Genomic DNA, 18956 nt, shown 5'->3' with positions numbered 1-18956 from the left:
CTACAGCCTTCAGTATGGATTACACCTCAATATAAAGAAAACAAAAATCCTCACAATCTGCTGCAAAAGACCTCTTTAAATTGTTAAAAAGCAAAGTTATCACTTTAAGGACTAAAGTGTCCCTGACCCAAGCTATGGTATTTTCAGTCTCCTCATAAGCAATTGAAAGCTGGACAATGAATAAGGAAGACCGAAGAGGAATTGATGCATTTGACTTACTGTGTTGACAAAGAATATTGAATATACATGGACTGCCAGAAGAATGGCATAGTGGTTAAGAGCTATGGCTGCTAATCAAAAGGTCAGCAGTTCAAATCCACCAGGTGCTCCTTGGAAACCGTATGGGGCAGTTCTACTCTGTCCTTTAGGATTGCTATGAGTCAGAATTGACTCAGTGGCAACTGGTTTGGGTTTTTTTTTTGGTTTGGCTAGAAGAATGAACAAATCTCTCTTGGCAGAAATATAGTCAGAATACGCTTTGGAAGCGAGCATGGTGAGACTTCACTCTACATACTTTGGACATGTTATCAGGAGGGACTAGTCCCTGGATAAGGACATAATGCTTGATAAAGTAGATAGTCAGTGAAAAAGAGGAAGACCCTCAATGAGATTGATTGACACAGTGGCTGCAACATAGCAACGATTGTGAGGATGTTTTGCTCTGTTGTACATAAGGTCGCTATGAGTCAGAACCTACTCAACAGCACTTAACAATAACAACAACCAGTCTTTAACAAATACATATATTTTTCTTATTGTCTTAAAACAACATGTTGGCACAGTCATGTAATGTGATTAGTGGGGCAATCTAAGACTTGGGGCTTTGTGATAACTAAATATTTTGGTTTGTAAGAGATTTACTCTTGACAAAAAGTTAGGCTGGCAACTTAAAGTTTTTTTTTTTTTTCTTCCTGAGTTGTTTATTTTTAGCAAATTCCCTCACTTTCTAGAGTTCAATCAGTTTTATAGAATGAAAAATTTTTGATATTTTCTGATTTAAGCATCTACCCACTCTTAAAGACAAGGAAACAGTGAGGTTAAATGAATTGTCTGAATTCACATATCTAATATTTTCTCTCTCTTGCCTTTCTTTCCTCTGCCTGTGCGCATTGTTCTTTTCTGCATTTTCTCTTTTATGCAAGTATTAAAGCCTGGAGGCTGTTGCATTATTTAGTTGGTAAGGCATCATCATTTCTTAGAACTTACTGTCATCTCAATATCTAGGTCAGACACCAGTCGTAGAGAAGAAGACTTTAGTTGCTCACTACCAATTACTGCCATGAAGACCTGGGACAACATAGCAAAAGCAGATACCTTTGTGCTGAAACTCTTTCTTCTCTCTTTCTGCATCTCTCATCTACCTCCTGGCAATCCAGTATAGCCTAGGCCTGCCCAAAGCAAAAGTATATTCTTGATTCTACCTCTTTATTGTTCCCCCCATTAGGACTATCAGTCACTGGTAGGGTTATATTTCAGCCAAAGGAAAGCTATATCACTGTGAAGCAAATGAGTGACAGTTGACCTAGGACGTATTTTCATCTTTTAAACATATTGTTGGCTAATTAATTTTTAATTGGTAGATTGAGGGGAAGAGGTACTTTTGGCAGGATAGGTCTTCCTTATGCTCTTTGAATATTCTAAGCTGTTGCTCCCCAAAAACCACTCTGTAGGTACAAGGGCTAATTTCTGAAAAGGTGCAGACCAGTCTCATGCTTATAGATGCTTCTTAGTGAAGAGTAAGTACATGTTTTCCATAAGAAGTGTAATAGTATATTAAATTCTGTAAATAAATTTTAATAATGAAAATGTTAGCTAATAGATTGCTCCCACAATCAAGTGGCATTTGGACTTGTCAGGTTTAGACATGTTAGATATAATTATCCTATTTTATTCAACTCAGAGTTCTGAATGTGTATCTCTTTTCTCCTCCTAAAGGAAACCTTGCAGCAGGTGAAAATTTTCTCAATAAACAACCCACTTGTTTTCCTGAATGCAAAGAAGTTTCATACTGATCTAATGAACTTAATCCAAAAGGAAAATGCCAGCAACCAACCACTTGATGATATCAGCAAGGTAGGATCAGCTGTTATATGATTAGGAAACCATACTGCAGGTAACCTTACTATTTTATGATACTGAAAAATGTATACGATTGTATCCTTTCACCATACTTATTCATTCTGTATGCTGAACAAATAATTGGAGAAGCTGGACTATATGAAGAAGAACGCGGCATCAGGATTAGAGGAAGACTAACAACCTGCGATACGTAGATGACACAATCTTGCTTGCTGAAAGTAAAGAGGACTCCAAGCACTTACTGATGAAGATCAAAGACCACAGCCTTCAGTAAGGATTACACAACATAAAGAAAATAAAACTCCTCACAACTGGACGAATAAGCAACATCACGATAAAAAGAGAAAAGATTGAAATTGTCAAGGGTTTCATTTTACTTGCATCCACAGTCAACAGCCATGGAAGCAGCAGTCAAGAAATCAAAAGACCCATTGCATTGGGCAAATGTGCTGCAAAAGACCTCTTTAAAGTGTTGAAAAGCAAAGACGTCACCTTGAAGATTAAGGGGCGCCTGACACAAGCCATGGTGTTTTCAATCGCCTCGTATGCATGCAAACGCTGGACAATGAATAAAGAAGACCAAAGAAGAATTGATGCCATTGAATTGTGGTGTTGGTGAAGAATATTAAATATACCATGGACTGCCAAAAGAACAAACAAATCTGTCTTGGAAGAAGTACAACCAAAATGCTCCTTAGAAGCAAGGATGACAAGACTACGTCTCACATACTTTGGACATGTTATCAGGAGAGATCAATCTTTGGAGAAGGACATCGTCCTTGGTAAAGTAAAAGGTCAGAGAAAAAGAGGAAGACCCTTTTGAGATGGATTGACACAGTGGCTGCAACAATAGGTTCAAGCATAACAACAGTTGTGAGGATGGTGCAGGACTCGGCAGCGTTTCGTTCTGTTGCTATGAGTTGCAACTGGCTTGATGGCACCTAAAAACAACAGTAACAACCTAAATAGGATGCATTATAGGTGTTTGGAGACCTCTCTCCCCAGAAAAGCCTAATATTGTATTATATTTTTCATTTGGTTCTTGCAGTTAGTGTTTAGGTAATCATTCTCTTGTTCATTCATTCATTTTTTCAGCATATATCTACTGAGCATGTATACCACATACTATAACTCTGAGAAGAGTAAGTAAGACAGCACTTAGCTTAAAGGCCATTTTATCAAGAGAGAGAAGATGTACATGAAGAACTCTAATGGAGATAGTATATGATAAACGGCTTCAGAGAAGTACAAACTGTTGCCATCATTACGATAACATTATTATAAAATGCCAGCATTCTTTATCTCCATGAGTTTTTCCAGTTAACAGAGATAGTGAGTCAAATATGCATCACTATGATTTAACATCAATGAGCCATCTATCATCATTTGAATTCTTAAGCTCTCTGCAATGTAGCTTGGTATTTAAGAGCATTGACTTTGGAGCTAAGCTGCCTGGGTTTGCCATTTACTGCTTGTGGGTCCTTGGCTGAGTTACTGAACTTTTTGTGCTTCAGATTCCCCATCTATAATTAATATGATTAAATGAGTTAATATGTGCAAAGCACTTAGAATAGTATCTAGCACTTAGTCAATACTATCAAATATTAGCTAGTATTATGATTAGGAGCCCTGGGGGCGCAGTGGTTAAGAGCTATGTCTGTTAACCAAAAGGTCAGCAATTCAAATCCACCAGTCTCTCCCTTGAAACCCTATCGGGAAGTTTCTACTCTGTTCTGTAGGGTCCAGTATGAGTCAGAATCAGCAACAGGTTTAGTATTATTGTGGTTGAGTACAAGTTCTACCCTCTCCATGAAGCTTTCCTTGACTATGCCAGATCACTAAGATTTCTTCTTTCTCTTGTATCCTTGAGCATATATTGTCTCCCAAGGATTCAGGTAAATAGGAGATCTTGACCCTCCCATCTCTGGTGCCTCAGGAGCTGTCCTGTACCACATTCATGTCCCTCAGTGCTTCATGCTTATGCCTCTGTTCCTTATCCTGATCCATACCATAGAGGCTCATATGCAGAATTTGATATGTAATTTATGGGGCCTAGTATAAAATCAAAGTGTGGAGTCTCTTGCAAAAATTATAAAGAATTTCAGGATGGTGGCAGCAGAGCATTAAACCAAACATGAGACCCTTTTAAGCATGGGGCACTGTGAACTGCATAGGTCACATGCCCGCAAAGCTGGTCCTGCCTATGTAACACCAGACCTGTGTTTACCCTCACTGTGCTCTCCAGGATTTCACTTTCATTGGAACATCAGGAACCATTACCAGTGGTTTATGGTTGAAGAGAACTTGCTTTCATGCTGAAGAGGAAAATATATTTCTAGGTCCATTTCTTTTACAAAGCCAAGTTATACCTTGTGGCAATGTTCAACTAGCTGTATTATGACATTAGCTTAGTGGGAAAATTTGTCCTGAGTTCCATATAACCTAATGAACCTAAAAGAAAGTTTTGGTCTTATTTTTGAGTTTGAATTTGCTTATTGAAATGATATGCTACCTTTTAGCTTTTGTCACATTCTAATGGAGTACCTGGTAGAAGTGAAGATTCTTATAACCAATTACTTATTGACTGATCAGTCAATAGCATTTTCTGTAAAATATCCTGCAAGACTAAGTTTGCTCCAGTTTGTTTTCAGAAATTAAAAATTGGCAAGTGTTTATCCTGTAGCATATCCACTAAAAAATAAACCTTATTAACACAGCCCCCTTTGAGGGAGTACCACCTATGTGATTTTACCCTCTTATGACTTCAGAAATTTGAGTCTAATAATCAAATAGAGTCCCTTGGATTCAAGTTATTGCAGGTAATCACACCCAAAGAGATTCTTTAAACTAAGAACTTTATGATGGTGAGAAAGGCTTTGTTGAGAGAGGGAGTCCCACCATAATCATAACAATGCAAATACTGTATTTATTTACTTATCGTGAATTTTTAAAGGACTTATCAAGGGTTGAGATAGCAGTCTCAAAGTTATGCTGTCCGAGGAACTGAGGATCAACCCTTGTTCAGAATGGTGAGATGGGTGGTCTGGTGTAGATGGGTGCTCTTTTGGGTATCTTATATTATCCCTGTCATACTCTCTCTTTGTAGGATATCTACTTCTTTTTCAAGGCCTATGCGTGCGTTCAGAGTTAGTTTTAAAGTAACAAGGCTGCATCAGTTGATCTCTACTACAGTTTTGCCTCCTTGTGTCGTGCTTGGCACAGTGGTTTTCCGGTTCTCTGGCTCAAACCTGCGTGCTCTGCCGGTGCCTCTGCCTTCCCTTCTCTGGGAGCAGTATTTTCAACAGATGGAGGTGATGAAAGGGCCATTTGGAACACCCCAGGGCAGGAAGAATAATATCCTATTCAAAACAAACACTGAAAAATGATCCCTTCATTTGGGGGGGGCGGGTAGTGTTTGTCAGGTTTCTCTACCATAAAGTTATTCTTTTTTCCTCCTTTCCATACTGTACTCTTTCAAAGGAAATCACATTTCTCATGAAAGGCTGATTTCATGGGGAAAGCAGTAGTGGTTAGGAGCGTGAAGTTTTTGGAATTAGAAAAGCATGAACTTTGGTTTTAACCCAGGATCTTAGCAGCTTTGAGACTTTGCTCAATTACTTTAACCTTTCCCAGTTATAGGTCCTTCATAGGAAAAAATTAGGTTAGAAATTTCATAGGATTGTTTTGAGAGTTAAATGATCAAAGTCCTTGACATATAGTAAGTATTAAAGAAATATCAGTCAGTATCAGCAATAATAATAACAATAATACATTATTTGAAAAGTAGATAGCTTGTGATCTCATTAGAAGCATCAATTACTGGCAATTTTCACACAAGTTTAGCTATCAGAAACAGAGTCATTTATAGTCTCCAGCATTTCTATAGAATCAGGACTGTTTCTCAGGCATATTTTCATACATTTACAGATGAGAAGTTAACTTTTGTGTATATGTTATCAGTAACTTTCCCTCACAAAATGCTGTCTTATTTTTTCTTAATGAAAATAAGGTTAATTTCTGATTGGATATCCTACACGAGAAACACATGCAAATATTAAATTTCTTATCAAAAATAAAAGCAAACTTAATCTTGCAGAAAATATTCCAAACTGACTTGACAACATAAATTATCTACTCAGCTAGTAACACTTAGAACTGATTTTGATTTTATTATTTCTAAGTTTGTTGTATTTATCATTCTCAAAAAAGCTAATGAAAAATAGTTTTGGAGCACATATTTTTGTTATTCTTCATGAATAAAAGAATGACGTACTTTTTCAGGCACAAAAATTAATTTTTATAACATCATTCTTTTTTTTTACATTTGTTTTCATTTCAGTGTGAACAGAACATGCTGCTCAATTCTCTGTCCAATAGCAACTGTGATGGTGAGTTACCGATCCAAAAAAAAAAATTTTTTTAAGTGTTCTGACTTGAAAATAACCAGAGAATAGAGTCTTTTTTCCCCATCTACTCTCTCTCTCCCTCTGCCTCCTCCACTTTCTTCCACTACTTTCTCCTCCTCTCTTTCTGCTTCTTCTCCTCTTCCTCCTTCTTTCTACTTTTCTTCTTCCTCCTCCTTTCTTCTGACCCACCTCCTCTGTCTTTCTTCGCCTTCTTTTCCCTAATTGTATTCCATTATTGTAATCTCAAGTGGACAGATGAGAGAGTCTGTGAACCTCTTGCTGTCTCTTTGGTGACCATACGCTGGGCCATAATGCAAGTTTCAACACAATTCAAATAAGGGATGTTATATACACCATACAATTAGCTAGAAAATTCTAAAAGAAAGTAATTTATAAGAGATGACTCGAAAGTTCTCACACATTTGGAAGTTAGGAAATACTCTTTAAAATTACCCATTGGTCAAAGAAGAAATCATACTGAAAATTAGAAAAAAATAACTAAATTGTAAGGAATATACTGCATATCAAAACTTATGGGAAACAGCTAAAGCAGTGCTGAAAGGGAAATGTATATACTAAACTGCATTGCATATATTAGGAAAGAAGGCTAAAAATTCATGACTTAAGCATCTATACCAAGAGGTTAAAAATGTAAAATGAACATAATGAAAGTAGAAGGGAAGAAATAATAAAGATAGAAGAAAAAATTAATGACATAGAAAAAATATAATTAAGAGGATCAAGAAAGCACAAATCTGGTTCTTTGAAGAAAAAAATAAAATCCTCAATTACCAGATAAGACTGATAGGGAAGAAGAGATAAGGCACAAGTAATAAATATCAGGAACAACAGCAACAAAAAGAAAAGTATTACTACAGATCTATTATGGATTGAATTGTGTCCCCCTAAAATATGTGTGGGAATCTTTTAACTCCTATACTTGTGGCTATACTAGTACCAGTTACTGTTGAGTTGACTCAGACTAACATTGAATTTAATCATCTCTGGCTCTGAGCCTAAGATTCTCCTAACTAGAACATTCTCCATTTTCTGCCATCCAAATCTCATGCTTTCTTTGAATCTTAATAGAGAAGTAAGAAAATTGAAGAAACATACTCCTTGCAATATTGTTGGGTAGAAAATTATGCAAACAAGAAGCCAGTCAACCCATACAGGGTAGTATACAGTGAGTACAGCCTGGAATTCAGTATTTTCAGCTGGAAAATGGAAATCGTAGTAATAGTAAAACAGAGAGACTACCACATGTTTCACTTGATCACATATTGCCTTGTATGTTTATAGAGTTGTTTTATTTGTATATATTTTCTTCCTAACTAGATTCTTAAGGCAAGGAATACATTTTCAATTTCCATTGCTTTATCTTTCCTGGCCTAATAAACACTTAGCCAATTAATGAAAATTATAATAAATATTTGTTTAGCAGTTCACAGTTTTCATAGGGCATTCTTCTCAATAACCCTGAAATAGGTAATAAGTAAATACTATACCCTTTGTCTTAGTTACTTAGTGCTGTTCTAACAGAAATACTACAAGTAAGTGGCTTTCACAAACAGAAATTTATTTTCTCACAATTTAGGAGGCTAGAAGTCTGAATTCAGAGCATTGGCTCTAGGGAAAGACTTTCTCTCTGTTGTGTCTGAGGCAAGATCCTTGCTCTTTTCACCTTCTGTTTCTTGGTTCCTTGGAGATCTCGTGTGGCATGGCATCTATCTTCCCCATCTGTGCTTGCTTGCTTTGTTGTTTGCTCAGTCCGCTGTTTTTATATCTCAAAAGAGATTGATTTAAGACACACTGTACATTAATGTTGCCTTATTAACATAAAGAAAATGCATTCCTAAACAGGATTATAACCACAGGCATAGGGGTTAGGATTTACAACACATAATCTTGGGGAACACAATTCGATCCATAACACGTTTCATTTAAAAAATAGGTAATAGCGTACTCTGCAAAGAAGCTGAGGTCCATAGGAGATAACACTCATTCTGGATTATGCAGTTAGTTAGAGACAGACGCAGGACTAGCGTCTCCTGTTGAGGGCAGGCACGCATACAGGAAAAGCTGCTGAAGTTGGAGTTTGAGAGTACTGGTCTGAATGCAGTCTGCAGGGAGGAAGAACAAAGGGTGGGATGGTGAAAATCCAGATGAGGAGGGAAAGGCTCCCCTGGCCTCTGCTTTGGTCACATGGCAATGGAAATGGAAAAAAGAGAGAATGGAATCAAAAGAGACTGCAGAGGTATAGTGAATATAATCTGGCACTGTTTAGATGTTGGGAGAAGGGAGAAGGTAATAATACAAAATGATTTTGAAGTTTTGAAGCTCTAAACTGGAATGAAGAGGGAACCCAAGAGGGCAGCTAAAAAGAAGATGAATTTAGCTAGGGGAAGATTTTTAAATTGTTGAGCACATGATAGAATGATCAAAATATATGAAACTGGCTACATAAATTAAAAGATGGAAATTCTGGTATTATTTCTTGCATGGGAATAAAATTTTCTCACTTTTGGGGAAATCTTCCATTACCATATTTAGTAGTCTGTGTCCCAAAACCGTTTTAGTCACGCTGTGCCAAAGCCAGCAGACACCCTGGTGAGGTCTCTGTTAGCATTATGGCTTGGCAGGCCCACCTCGACCACCTCTGACTCTGACCCTCCTGACTTCCTCTCCTAAAGGCCCTTGTGATTACCTTGGGCCTACCCAGATAATCCAGGGTAACCTCCCCGTCTCAACAATGACAACAACCGGTTGCTGAGTGGATTCCAACTTGAACGTGACCCTATGTGTTTCCGAGTAGAAAGGCACTGTATAGGGTTTTTATGCCTGTGACATTTTGGAAGCAGATTGCCAGGCCTTTCTTTTGAGGCACTTGGGTGTGTCTGAAATGCCAACCTTTTGGTTAGTAGCCCAGTAGGTAACTGTGCCACCCGGGCCCTCCCCATCTCAAGATCTTTAATTTAAGCACATTTGCAAAGTCCCTTTTGCCATATAAGGTAACTTCTTCACAGGTTCTAGAGATTAAAATATGGACGTCTTTAAAAAACAAACAAACAAACAAAAAAACCCATTGCTGTCAAGTCAATTCTGACTCATAGCGACCCTATAGGACAGAATAGAACTTCCCCGTAGAGTTTCCAAGGAGTGGCTGGTGGATTTGAACTGCCAACCTTTTGGTCAGCGGCCAAGCTCGTAATCACTGCGCCACCAGGGCTCCATGGACATCTTTCAAACTCATTGCCATCGAGTTGATTCAGACTCAAAGCGACCTTAAAGGACCCAGTAGAACTGCCCCACAGCTGCACTAGGTCACTGCTACACCTCCTCGGCACTTTCTGCACATCTTTTCCTGTCCTCATAACACTTCAGATTACTAGTTCAAATGACTCCTTTCTCTGCTTGAATGTGAGCCTATTGGTTGAGAGCAAGGGACAGTATCTCTTTGGTTCACCTATTTGTGTTTCCTAGGACAGTGCTTAGAGTAAGCATTCAATACGTCTACATCGACTAACTGCTTGAATGAATGAATGAATGAGATGCACAATAACATGTGCACATGTTTTCCAAAAACAGTGTTGTGGTTTGTCATAAATGTTCTGTATCTCTTTATTTTCTTGAGAAATTTAAGATCTATATCTGCTTCTGAGTAGTTAATTGAATGCCTTCTTTTAAAAAATTATGAGTGACTCACAAGACTGTCAAGAATCTTTAGAAGTAGATAGAAAGTGTTCCTAAATTATGCAGATATGAATACTTTTTAAAGGACTTAATGAATATTCCACAGGAAAGAGCTGGCTTCCACAGTCTGGAGTTAATTGCCCGCCCACACCTGATGGTTAATTTCTCTTTGAAATGTTGTTTTTTGTAGATAAATCCCATCATTTACCACATCCCACATGGGTAGAGATCAGATGTCTCCTTTGCACATGCTCCTAGCTTACGTCATTTTGCCTTAGGCAGGATATTAGCTGTGTATTCACTTTACTCTTGTGGGTTGATGTGATTTTTATTGCACTGGTTAATTTACTTAGAAGCTTAGAACACAAGGCTATTGCCATAAAATCAGTACAATAGCAGTAACTGAGAGGATACCATGTAAAAGAAAACTTCACATTTCAGAAATGTCCATTGTATTTAAATATTCATTTGAGTGAATCAGTAACTTCACCAATAAGGATATCTTTTTTATTTTAGAAATGCCATCATGAACTGCTTCTGCTAAGATGGCTTATTTAAATTATTATCTACAACTACATAGCATAAGTTTTTTGTTTTGCTTTATTTTATTGTGTTTTGTTTTTGAAGGTCTGAAAGTCTACACATATTTTTGATTAAAGTAACAGCAAAGAGAAAACTTGAGTGTAAAAATAAAAGGCAAAGACAGCAATGGCCTGAACACTCTGTGTGGATGTTGGAAGGGAAATTTTTGTATCACTATTGATAAAGCCCAAACATTTTCATAGTTAATAATCTATTACCACTTAGATGATGAAATAAAGAGAATAGCAATTACAATTTTTTGTTTATTGTACTTTAGATGAAGGTTTACAGAGCAAATTAGTTTCTCATTAAACAATTAATACACATATTGTTTTGCAACACTGGTTGCCAACCCCATGATGTGTCAACACTCTCTCCTTCTCGACGTTGGATTCTCCATTACCAGCTTTCCTGTCCTCTCCCGGGATTAGATATAAAATTTATATATATATCTATATATATATGGGTGTATATATGTATGTATGTCATATAAATTTTTGAACTTCGCCAGGAAAGTTTATGTTATCTGATACTTGTTAGAGATTTATATATTCTGAAAACTCAATAAAATGTTTCTAGTTTGGATACAAATGTACTTATGAATCATAAAAAATATGCAAGGAAATACATGTCACAGATTAAATAATGAGCCAAATGTCTTAGCGACCTTTTTAAATATTGGCTTAGTCTGTCACTGTAACTCTAAACAAAGTGGAATAAAAGCATCTAAAAACTAATTAATGTATTGCCAACATATAATTTTTTCTCTGTGTGTGTGTGTGTGTGTGTGTGTGTGTATGTGCTCATGAGTGTGCATTTATAGGACTAGGGTATAAAAGGAATAAATTCAAATCAGCAACTCACTATTGTTGCTTAAAATACATATTTTTCTTTTTCTTGTGATCTTAATCGCTTCCTATCTCTGAGAGCAGGAGCATATTATACCTAAGATCTAAGTAAGAGCCTCTGTATTAAGAGAGGTGGGTTCTATGCTTAATTTGGCAAATAGTGAATGGTAATGGTTACTACTGAGTTGTCAGTGGAGTGGATCAGTTGTGGTAACATTCAATATTACTTGGGATTGTAATTTACCACTTCAGGCCAGTGGAAACATAGCCTGAATCTGTACTAACTGCCTGGTCTTCCTCCTCCTGAGAGAAATAGAGGCCACTACAAAGTGCCTGGTGCATAGTAGGCATGCAGTAAGTGCTGGTTGAATGGAAGCAGGGGGACCTCAAAATCTTAAGCTAGCATTTAAAGCTGTTCCGTGTGGTTGGAATGCTTACCTCACTCCATCATTTCTACTCTCTTACCCATCCTTCAAGACCAGTTTTTACACGAAGTCTTCCCTGATCACTCCAAAGAGACTTTTCCTTCTTGTAAACTCCCATTCTTTTCATTTTATCATTGTTAATGATATATTGTTTATGCACCAATTCTATCCTTGACCCTCAAGGAAGTTGTAAGCTCTTTAAAGAAAGTTAATAGGATCTCACTCGTATTTGTTTCATCCACTATATTTTAAAAAGGTTTCTTGAACATATTACATGTTCGATACTTATTTTTTCAATTAATAAATATGAAAATAGATCTAAAGGTGAAACATGAAAACAAATCTTACACCTGAGTACTGTTTTTCAAATACATTAAAATTACTTTGTAGCCTTTCTTCTTTCTCTAAAAATTATTGCTGTTTAAAAGTTTTCAGTGTGTTTTGTACTTTCTGTTCACCTGTTTTTACTTCTAAGCAGCACTTGTTTTTAATGTACTATTTCCCTCATACTTCCTCTAATGCTAATTGAGGGACTTTTCTGTAGCCACTAGAGGGGAAAATTTGGGGCATATTAGATGGGAAAACTATTGCAATTAACAATGTATATATTCAGAGAATTTCATAATAATGAATGAATTGGAGTTTATTTGATAGACTTTGCCTAGCAATAATAGAGGAAACTGCCTACATGATCTGCTCTGAGAGCCACATGTCTCCTTTGAGGGACCCCAGGTGTGCCGCCCTATCATTGTTTTTAAATAAGTTATATTATACTAACTGAAATAACATTCTCAAATACAAAATCAAAGAGTTAAGAAATAATCTGTAGTTAACGGAAAAGTGTTCAGAATTAGTGTTGTTAAACACGAGACCATTGTTATCTTCCCACCATTCAGGAAAGTCATCAGCAGAAATCTCTGAAAATTCTCCCTAACTAACGTCTCTGTTTCTCCTACAGACGAGGTTTCACAGCCCTGCCCAAATGAGAAGTGTTCTTTAATCCTGGATTGCAGTGGATTGACCTTTTTTGACTCTTCTGGAGTCTCCATGCTTGTTGAGGTATTTACATAGCTTATGTCGGATGGATTCCTTCCCTTCACTTAAGTAACAGGGGTTTTCGTCATCCACTGTCTCAGCTCCAGGGTCTTGCGTGTGCTCATTTCAGTGCTCAAATCTCCCCAATTTCCCCCAAAGGACACTGGACTTTATGCCTGCCATCACCCAAGATTTGTTTTCAGGAGACTCTTGAAGCGTCTAGGTGTGTGTATATGTGGGGGTTGGGGGTGGGGGTATTCTAGGCATAGAACCTGCTGGATAGTTAGCTTAGGAGGCTTACAGAAAGAAGGACAAAGTTCCTTCCAGGGCATAGACTGCTTGAAAAAGTGGCCTTGGTGATAGGAGGATGTAAAGTCTAACAAGATACCATTCCTGGTCTCCCAAACGGTGTCCGATACAAGGGCTCTTTTCTCTATGTTCCCTTGGGCCGTGGTACCTACTTCTCTAGCACATTACCTCCATGGGGGTCTATGATCAAGATGTGCAAACATAAAATTCCCTTTATTTCTTTAAAACTGGCTTAGTTTACAAACCTCTGTTTTCACAGATGGAAGAACATCTAACTTTGCCAATTCAAGGAATAGTCTGGACACTTTTGAGATTTTTCTCAGTTATTTTGAATAAATACTAAGTCAGTAAGGAATTCATCCTGTTTCCTATTTCCTCGTGTTCTCTCCACCAATCCCTAAAATTGGGGATAAGGGCTTGTAAGGGTGGGGCAACATCTGTTCCTCAACTGTCCTCAGTCTTCCAATGGTTTCTGTTTGCTCCCCAGTATTTGTTCTTTCCCCAGTAGATTTTTCTTTCCCTGGTCTCAGAGAGTCTCAGTCTATGTATGTGTGGCTTTGTATTCAGCCAAAGACTTACTCAAAACTTTAAAAAAATTTCTGGAGCTGTTTCTCTGCATATCACCCTCCTTTTTATCAATTGCTATCAGCCCAGTGAAGCTGCTGCAGTTTGTTTGGATCCTCCTCATCATGACATGGCCCAGATAGGGCTTGGTGGCAGAAAGTTGGGGTGATTGTAGGGCTCGCCTCATTTACTTTCCTTCTCTCAGAGAACTCAGTCCCGTGCTGCCTGTTGCCCAATGCCTGAAAACAGTTGTTCGTATATTTTCGTTCTGTTTCCTACTTATTTGTAGAGGATAAGAAAATCTTGCATTAGTTACTCATCAAGGCCAGAAGTGGAAATCTGACTTATACTTTTTTCCTCCTTCATACACCTGCAATGTTTTAAAGGTAGTTATGAAAGATGATGCCAGCAAATATTTTCGTGTGAGCATCTAACAACCACTGACAATGACTTTTAAAGAGTTAAGATTAGTAGTCAGTACAGGTCTCACATTGTGGATTTTGATTGCTTTCTTGGGGTGTTGCAGAAGTTGTGTCTCTACTCATTTATATTTTGGATTTGATTTGAAATTTCCAGTGTTTCAAACTCAAGATAGTACAGATAGCAAACTTCAGTATAGCTTCCTATGAAGGTAAGGGTGGGAGTGTCTGGAGGGGAAGCTGCATAGTATGTGAAAGTCTAGGGGTGTGCTCTCAATTCTACCACACTAATTGTGAAGCTTGGGAGAATCATCTAACCTGTCTGTCTGGATCTCAGGTTATTCATTTAGTAAAAATGAGAGATTTGGACTAAATGACCTCTCTGGGTCATCTGGTTAACTTCTGGTGATGTAATACTAATTTTGTTCCAGAATTAGCAGATATTCAGAAAGTGAATAAATTATTGCAAAATATCCTGGACCTTAAATCTAGTGGCTAGTTTTGGCAAGTCACACTTTCCCCCATATGATGTGCATTTATTTTCTTGTTCACTATAAAAGTTTTGCATCATTTTGGCCTAGGATTCAACCTGAATACTTTATATTTTCTTGTATCTAAATCTGGACTGTAAACAGAGAGTTCCTCTTCATTCATGTACTCTTATGTTTGGAATTTTTATTTGCTCTGTGTTGCCACGGTCTAGATGAGTACTCATAAACTTTAGTGCGTATAGGATCATCAGGGGTGCTCACTGAAAATGCAGCCTTCTGGGTCTTGGTTCTGATCCAGGGATCTTCATTTTACACAACAATAGATGATTCTGATGCAGGTGATCCAAGGATCATATTTTGAAAAACATGAGACTATAATATAAAGGCCAGTGTGTATATTTTTTGTTCAACTGTATTTTAAGTTTGTTTCTGAATGTGCTCTAATTGGTTGTCCTCTCTAAATATTGAAAATCAGGACTTAGGGTTAGTGAAGAGGGGAAAATGGTTTTCTACTCCCAATGAGCTTAGGAGCTAATTCAGAGAAGTCCAAACAGTCTGGGTACTGGACATGTTGAGAAAGGGCTTTATCTTTTTATTAATTTTAATGGTCTTTGTATTCTATATAATGGTATATTTAAATAGAACGATGGCATAAATCAGCCGATGTGGTTTATTTTTAAATTGGCAGAAAATGATATTTACCCTTGGCCAGGTGTTTTTCATTCATATATACAAATCCAGCAGTTTTGTATTGGCTTACCCTTTTAGTTACCTTATTGCTACTTGGCTTATTTCATCATAGTTATGATAAAATTAAGGAGCCCTGGTGGCAAAGTGGTAAAGTGCTTGGCTACTAACCAAAAGGTTGGCGGTTCGAACTCACACAGTGGCTCTGCAGGAAAAAGACCTGGAGATCTGCTTCTGTAATGGCATAGGGTAGCTATGAGTTGCAATCAACTCAACGGCACTCAACAGCACAATAACATTGTGATATATGTTAATTAATTACAGCTTTAGAACCCTGGGTCCAAATATTAACACGTACCAGTTCTAGGATCTCGGCCAAAGTATTTGCTTTTTTGTAAACTGGAAGTAGAATTACCATTTTATTAAGTTGTTAATGAGGCTCAGAAAAGATACATTGCATATAAAGCACATAACAAAGTGTTTGGCAGTTTTAGTAAGTACTCAGTAATGCTATTGTTAGGTGCTGTCAAGTCGGTTCCGACTTATAGTGACCCTGTGCACAACAGAACAAAACACTGCCCGGTCCTGCACCATCCTCACAATCATTGCTGTTTGAGCCCATTGTTGCAGCCACTGTGTCGATCCATCTCATTGAGGGTCCATCTCATCAAGGGTCTCCCTCTTTTTTGCTGACCCTCTACCTTACCAACCATGATGTCCTTGTCCAGGGACTGGTCCCTCCTGATAACATGTGCAAAGTATGTGAGACAAGGTCTTGCCATCCTTACTTTTAAGGAGAATCTGGCTGTTCTTCCAAAACAGATTTGTTCGTTCTTCTGGTAGCCCATGGTATAGTCAATGTTCTTTACCAACATCATAATTCAAAGGCATAAATTCTTTGGTATTCCTTATTCATTGTCCAGCTTTTGCATACATATGAAGTGATTGAAAATACCATGACTTGGGTCAGGCACACCTTAGCCTTCGAGGTGACATCTTTGCTTTTTAACACTTTAAAGGGGTCTTTTGCAGAAGATTTGCCCAATGGAATACATTATTTGATTTTTTGACTATTGCTTCCATGGGCATTGATTGCAGATCCAAGTGAAATGAAATCCTTGACAACTTCAATTTTTTCTCTGGTTTATCATGATGTTGCTTATTGGTCCAGTTGTGAGGATTTTTGTTTTGTTTATGTTGAGGTATAATCCATACTGAAGGCTTTAGTCTTTGATCTTCATCAGTAAGTGCTTCAAGTCCTCTTCACTTTCAGCAAGCAAGGTTATGTCATCTGCATAATGCAGGTCATTAATGAGTTTTTCTCCAATCCTGATGCCACATCCTTCTTCATGTAGTTCAGCTTCTCGGATTATTTGCTTAGCATTGAATAAATATAGCAAAAGGATACAACCACTCAGTATCCCCTTGTTCTGTTTGAAGGACTATCTTTTAGTCAGTGTACAGGTTCTGCATGGGGAAAATTTAAGTTTTCTAGAATTCCCATTCTTCTCAATGTTATCCATAATTTGTTATGATCCACACAATCGAATGCTTTTGCATAGTTAATAAAACTCAGGTGAACATCATTCTGGTATTCTCTGCTTTCTTCCAAGATCCATCTGATGTCAGCAATGATATCCCTAGTTCCACATTGTCTTCTGAATCCAACTTGAATTTCTGGCAGTTACCTGTCAATAATGCTAGCTGCTATTATTCTCCCTTTACAGAAGTCATTTCTTAAACTGCAAATAGTATCACTGCAGCTAATATTCTTTCTTAGTTCCAGCCACCCTGAAAGAGGGACCAGAGTAAAGAGCCATAGGGTTTCTTTAGCCACGTGTGTCTTCCTGCTTTCTAACAACACTTGTTGGATTGTTTTCTTAGTCACTTTAGTTAAAGGACTAAAACAACTGGGAGTTGTAGGTTGAAGCAAGCAGGGTGTACTTTACTCCTGTACTTGGCACACTGAGATGTCAGTGAACTGGAGATTATGCCTATCAGCATCAACAAACCACCCGTAGCAATGTGCCTGTGTTTCAGTGAGCTTAAGAAAAAGTCAAACACTGACAGGTCACCTTGAATTAATCATTTTAACTTGCAGAAACGAGCCATTTATTCAATGGTAAAGTCTCATTCTATGTATGTACGTATTTATTTATCTACATATCCATCTACCTACTTACATACCTACTTATTTATAGATTTATTTATTTATGCTTAGAGTGATACATCTCTTATTATTTTACATTTCTCCACCTATAGGGAGAACTGGTTACTGCTGGAAGGATATGAGGGAAGTATTTTATATATTGTGAACACTCTTAGAATGTGTTACAAATGCAGCTTTCTACATTTTATATGCAAGGTACATCACTATTATATGATTAAATCCATCCTCCTGTTACTAAAACATCTAGATTTACTTTCAGTCAATTTCATGAACAGAGTTGGGTCTGGATGAATTTAAGATCAGGCTGACCCTCTACCTGTTCTACTGTTCTTAAATGAGATTTTCTATGACTTAAACAAGGCAAGACTCTAAAGTATTCCAAGCAAATTAGGACCTCTCGTCTTGATTGATCTTTAAAAATGGAAGTTGGGAAGTCATGCTTGGCTTGAATTATAGTGGGGTCCTCAATTTACCAACTATTTAGTGCGTCCATGAATCTGCTGAAATTAATGTAATATATTACTGTGAGAAGTAGATCTGAAGCTTTTATCGTTTTCCTAAATGGGTCCATGACTTCCAATAAAAGAAGTTTGAGAACAATTTTGTAATTGTATTATAGGGAAGGAAATGTGATGTTAATATTTTTATTAAATGAAGTGGAAGATGTAAACAGACAAGTTCATTTACAGTAAAGGTAGATGTCCTGCTGTATTAATAGTTTGCTAGGAGTCTCTTTTAGAAGCTTTCCAAGTTATGCCTGACTGTGTAACAATGCCTCCCTCTGGTGGTCTGACTTCATAAACGCTGGCTTTTTTTTTTTTTTGACTTCATGAATGTTGGCTTTTTTTGTTTTTTAACTAGAAATTTTCAAGTTTCTTCTGAAACCCGTCTTATTCCTTCCTGACAGCTATCCTGAATTAATTGTGGGTATACAATTTCAATTCCTCCAGGTTTACATGGACTGTAAGAACAGGAGCATGGATATAACGTTAGCCCATTGCACAGGTATGAGAGTGTCCTTGGCTAACATTGAATATGATCATTCTGCTGCTCCATGTATCCTTATCACCTGTGCTTTGTTGTAGATTCCTTGATAAAAGCAATGCAGTACTGTGGAAACCTAGACTCAGAGAAACCAATATTTTTTGAATCAGTATCTGCTGCAATAAGCACCATCCATTCAAATAAGGTGAGTCGAGCAAGTTAGCATGTAAGAGTTACAAGAAAATTTAGAATGTAGGATCAAAG

General features: G+C 37.4%; 1 protein-coding gene across 1 annotated transcript in view; it reads left to right on the top strand.

The window, feature by feature from the left end:
* The window catches only part of SLC26A7 (solute carrier family 26 member 7), a 150838-nt gene extending 131923 nt beyond the window's left edge, over positions 1 to 18915 (top strand). Inside the window, exons 13-17 of the mRNA XM_012559924.2 lie at positions 1936 to 2073; positions 6419 to 6467; positions 12992 to 13092; positions 18659 to 18713; positions 18794 to 18915. Coding sequence (XP_012415378.1) covers positions 1936 to 2073; positions 6419 to 6467; positions 12992 to 13092; positions 18659 to 18713; positions 18794 to 18915 — 465 coding nt within the window. The remainder of the gene's footprint in view (positions 1 to 1935; positions 2074 to 6418; positions 6468 to 12991; positions 13093 to 18658; positions 18714 to 18793) is intronic.
* The last annotated feature ends 41 nt before the right edge of the window (positions 18916 to 18956 follow it).

The sequence above is a fragment of the Trichechus manatus genome, unplaced genomic scaffold, assembly GCF_000243295.1.
Source record: "Trichechus manatus latirostris isolate Lorelei unplaced genomic scaffold, TriManLat1.0 scaffold00009, whole genome shotgun sequence".
Classification (NCBI taxonomy): domain Eukaryota; kingdom Metazoa; phylum Chordata; class Mammalia; order Sirenia; family Trichechidae; genus Trichechus; species Trichechus manatus.
This window is presented reverse-complemented; position numbering and strand designations above follow the sequence as displayed.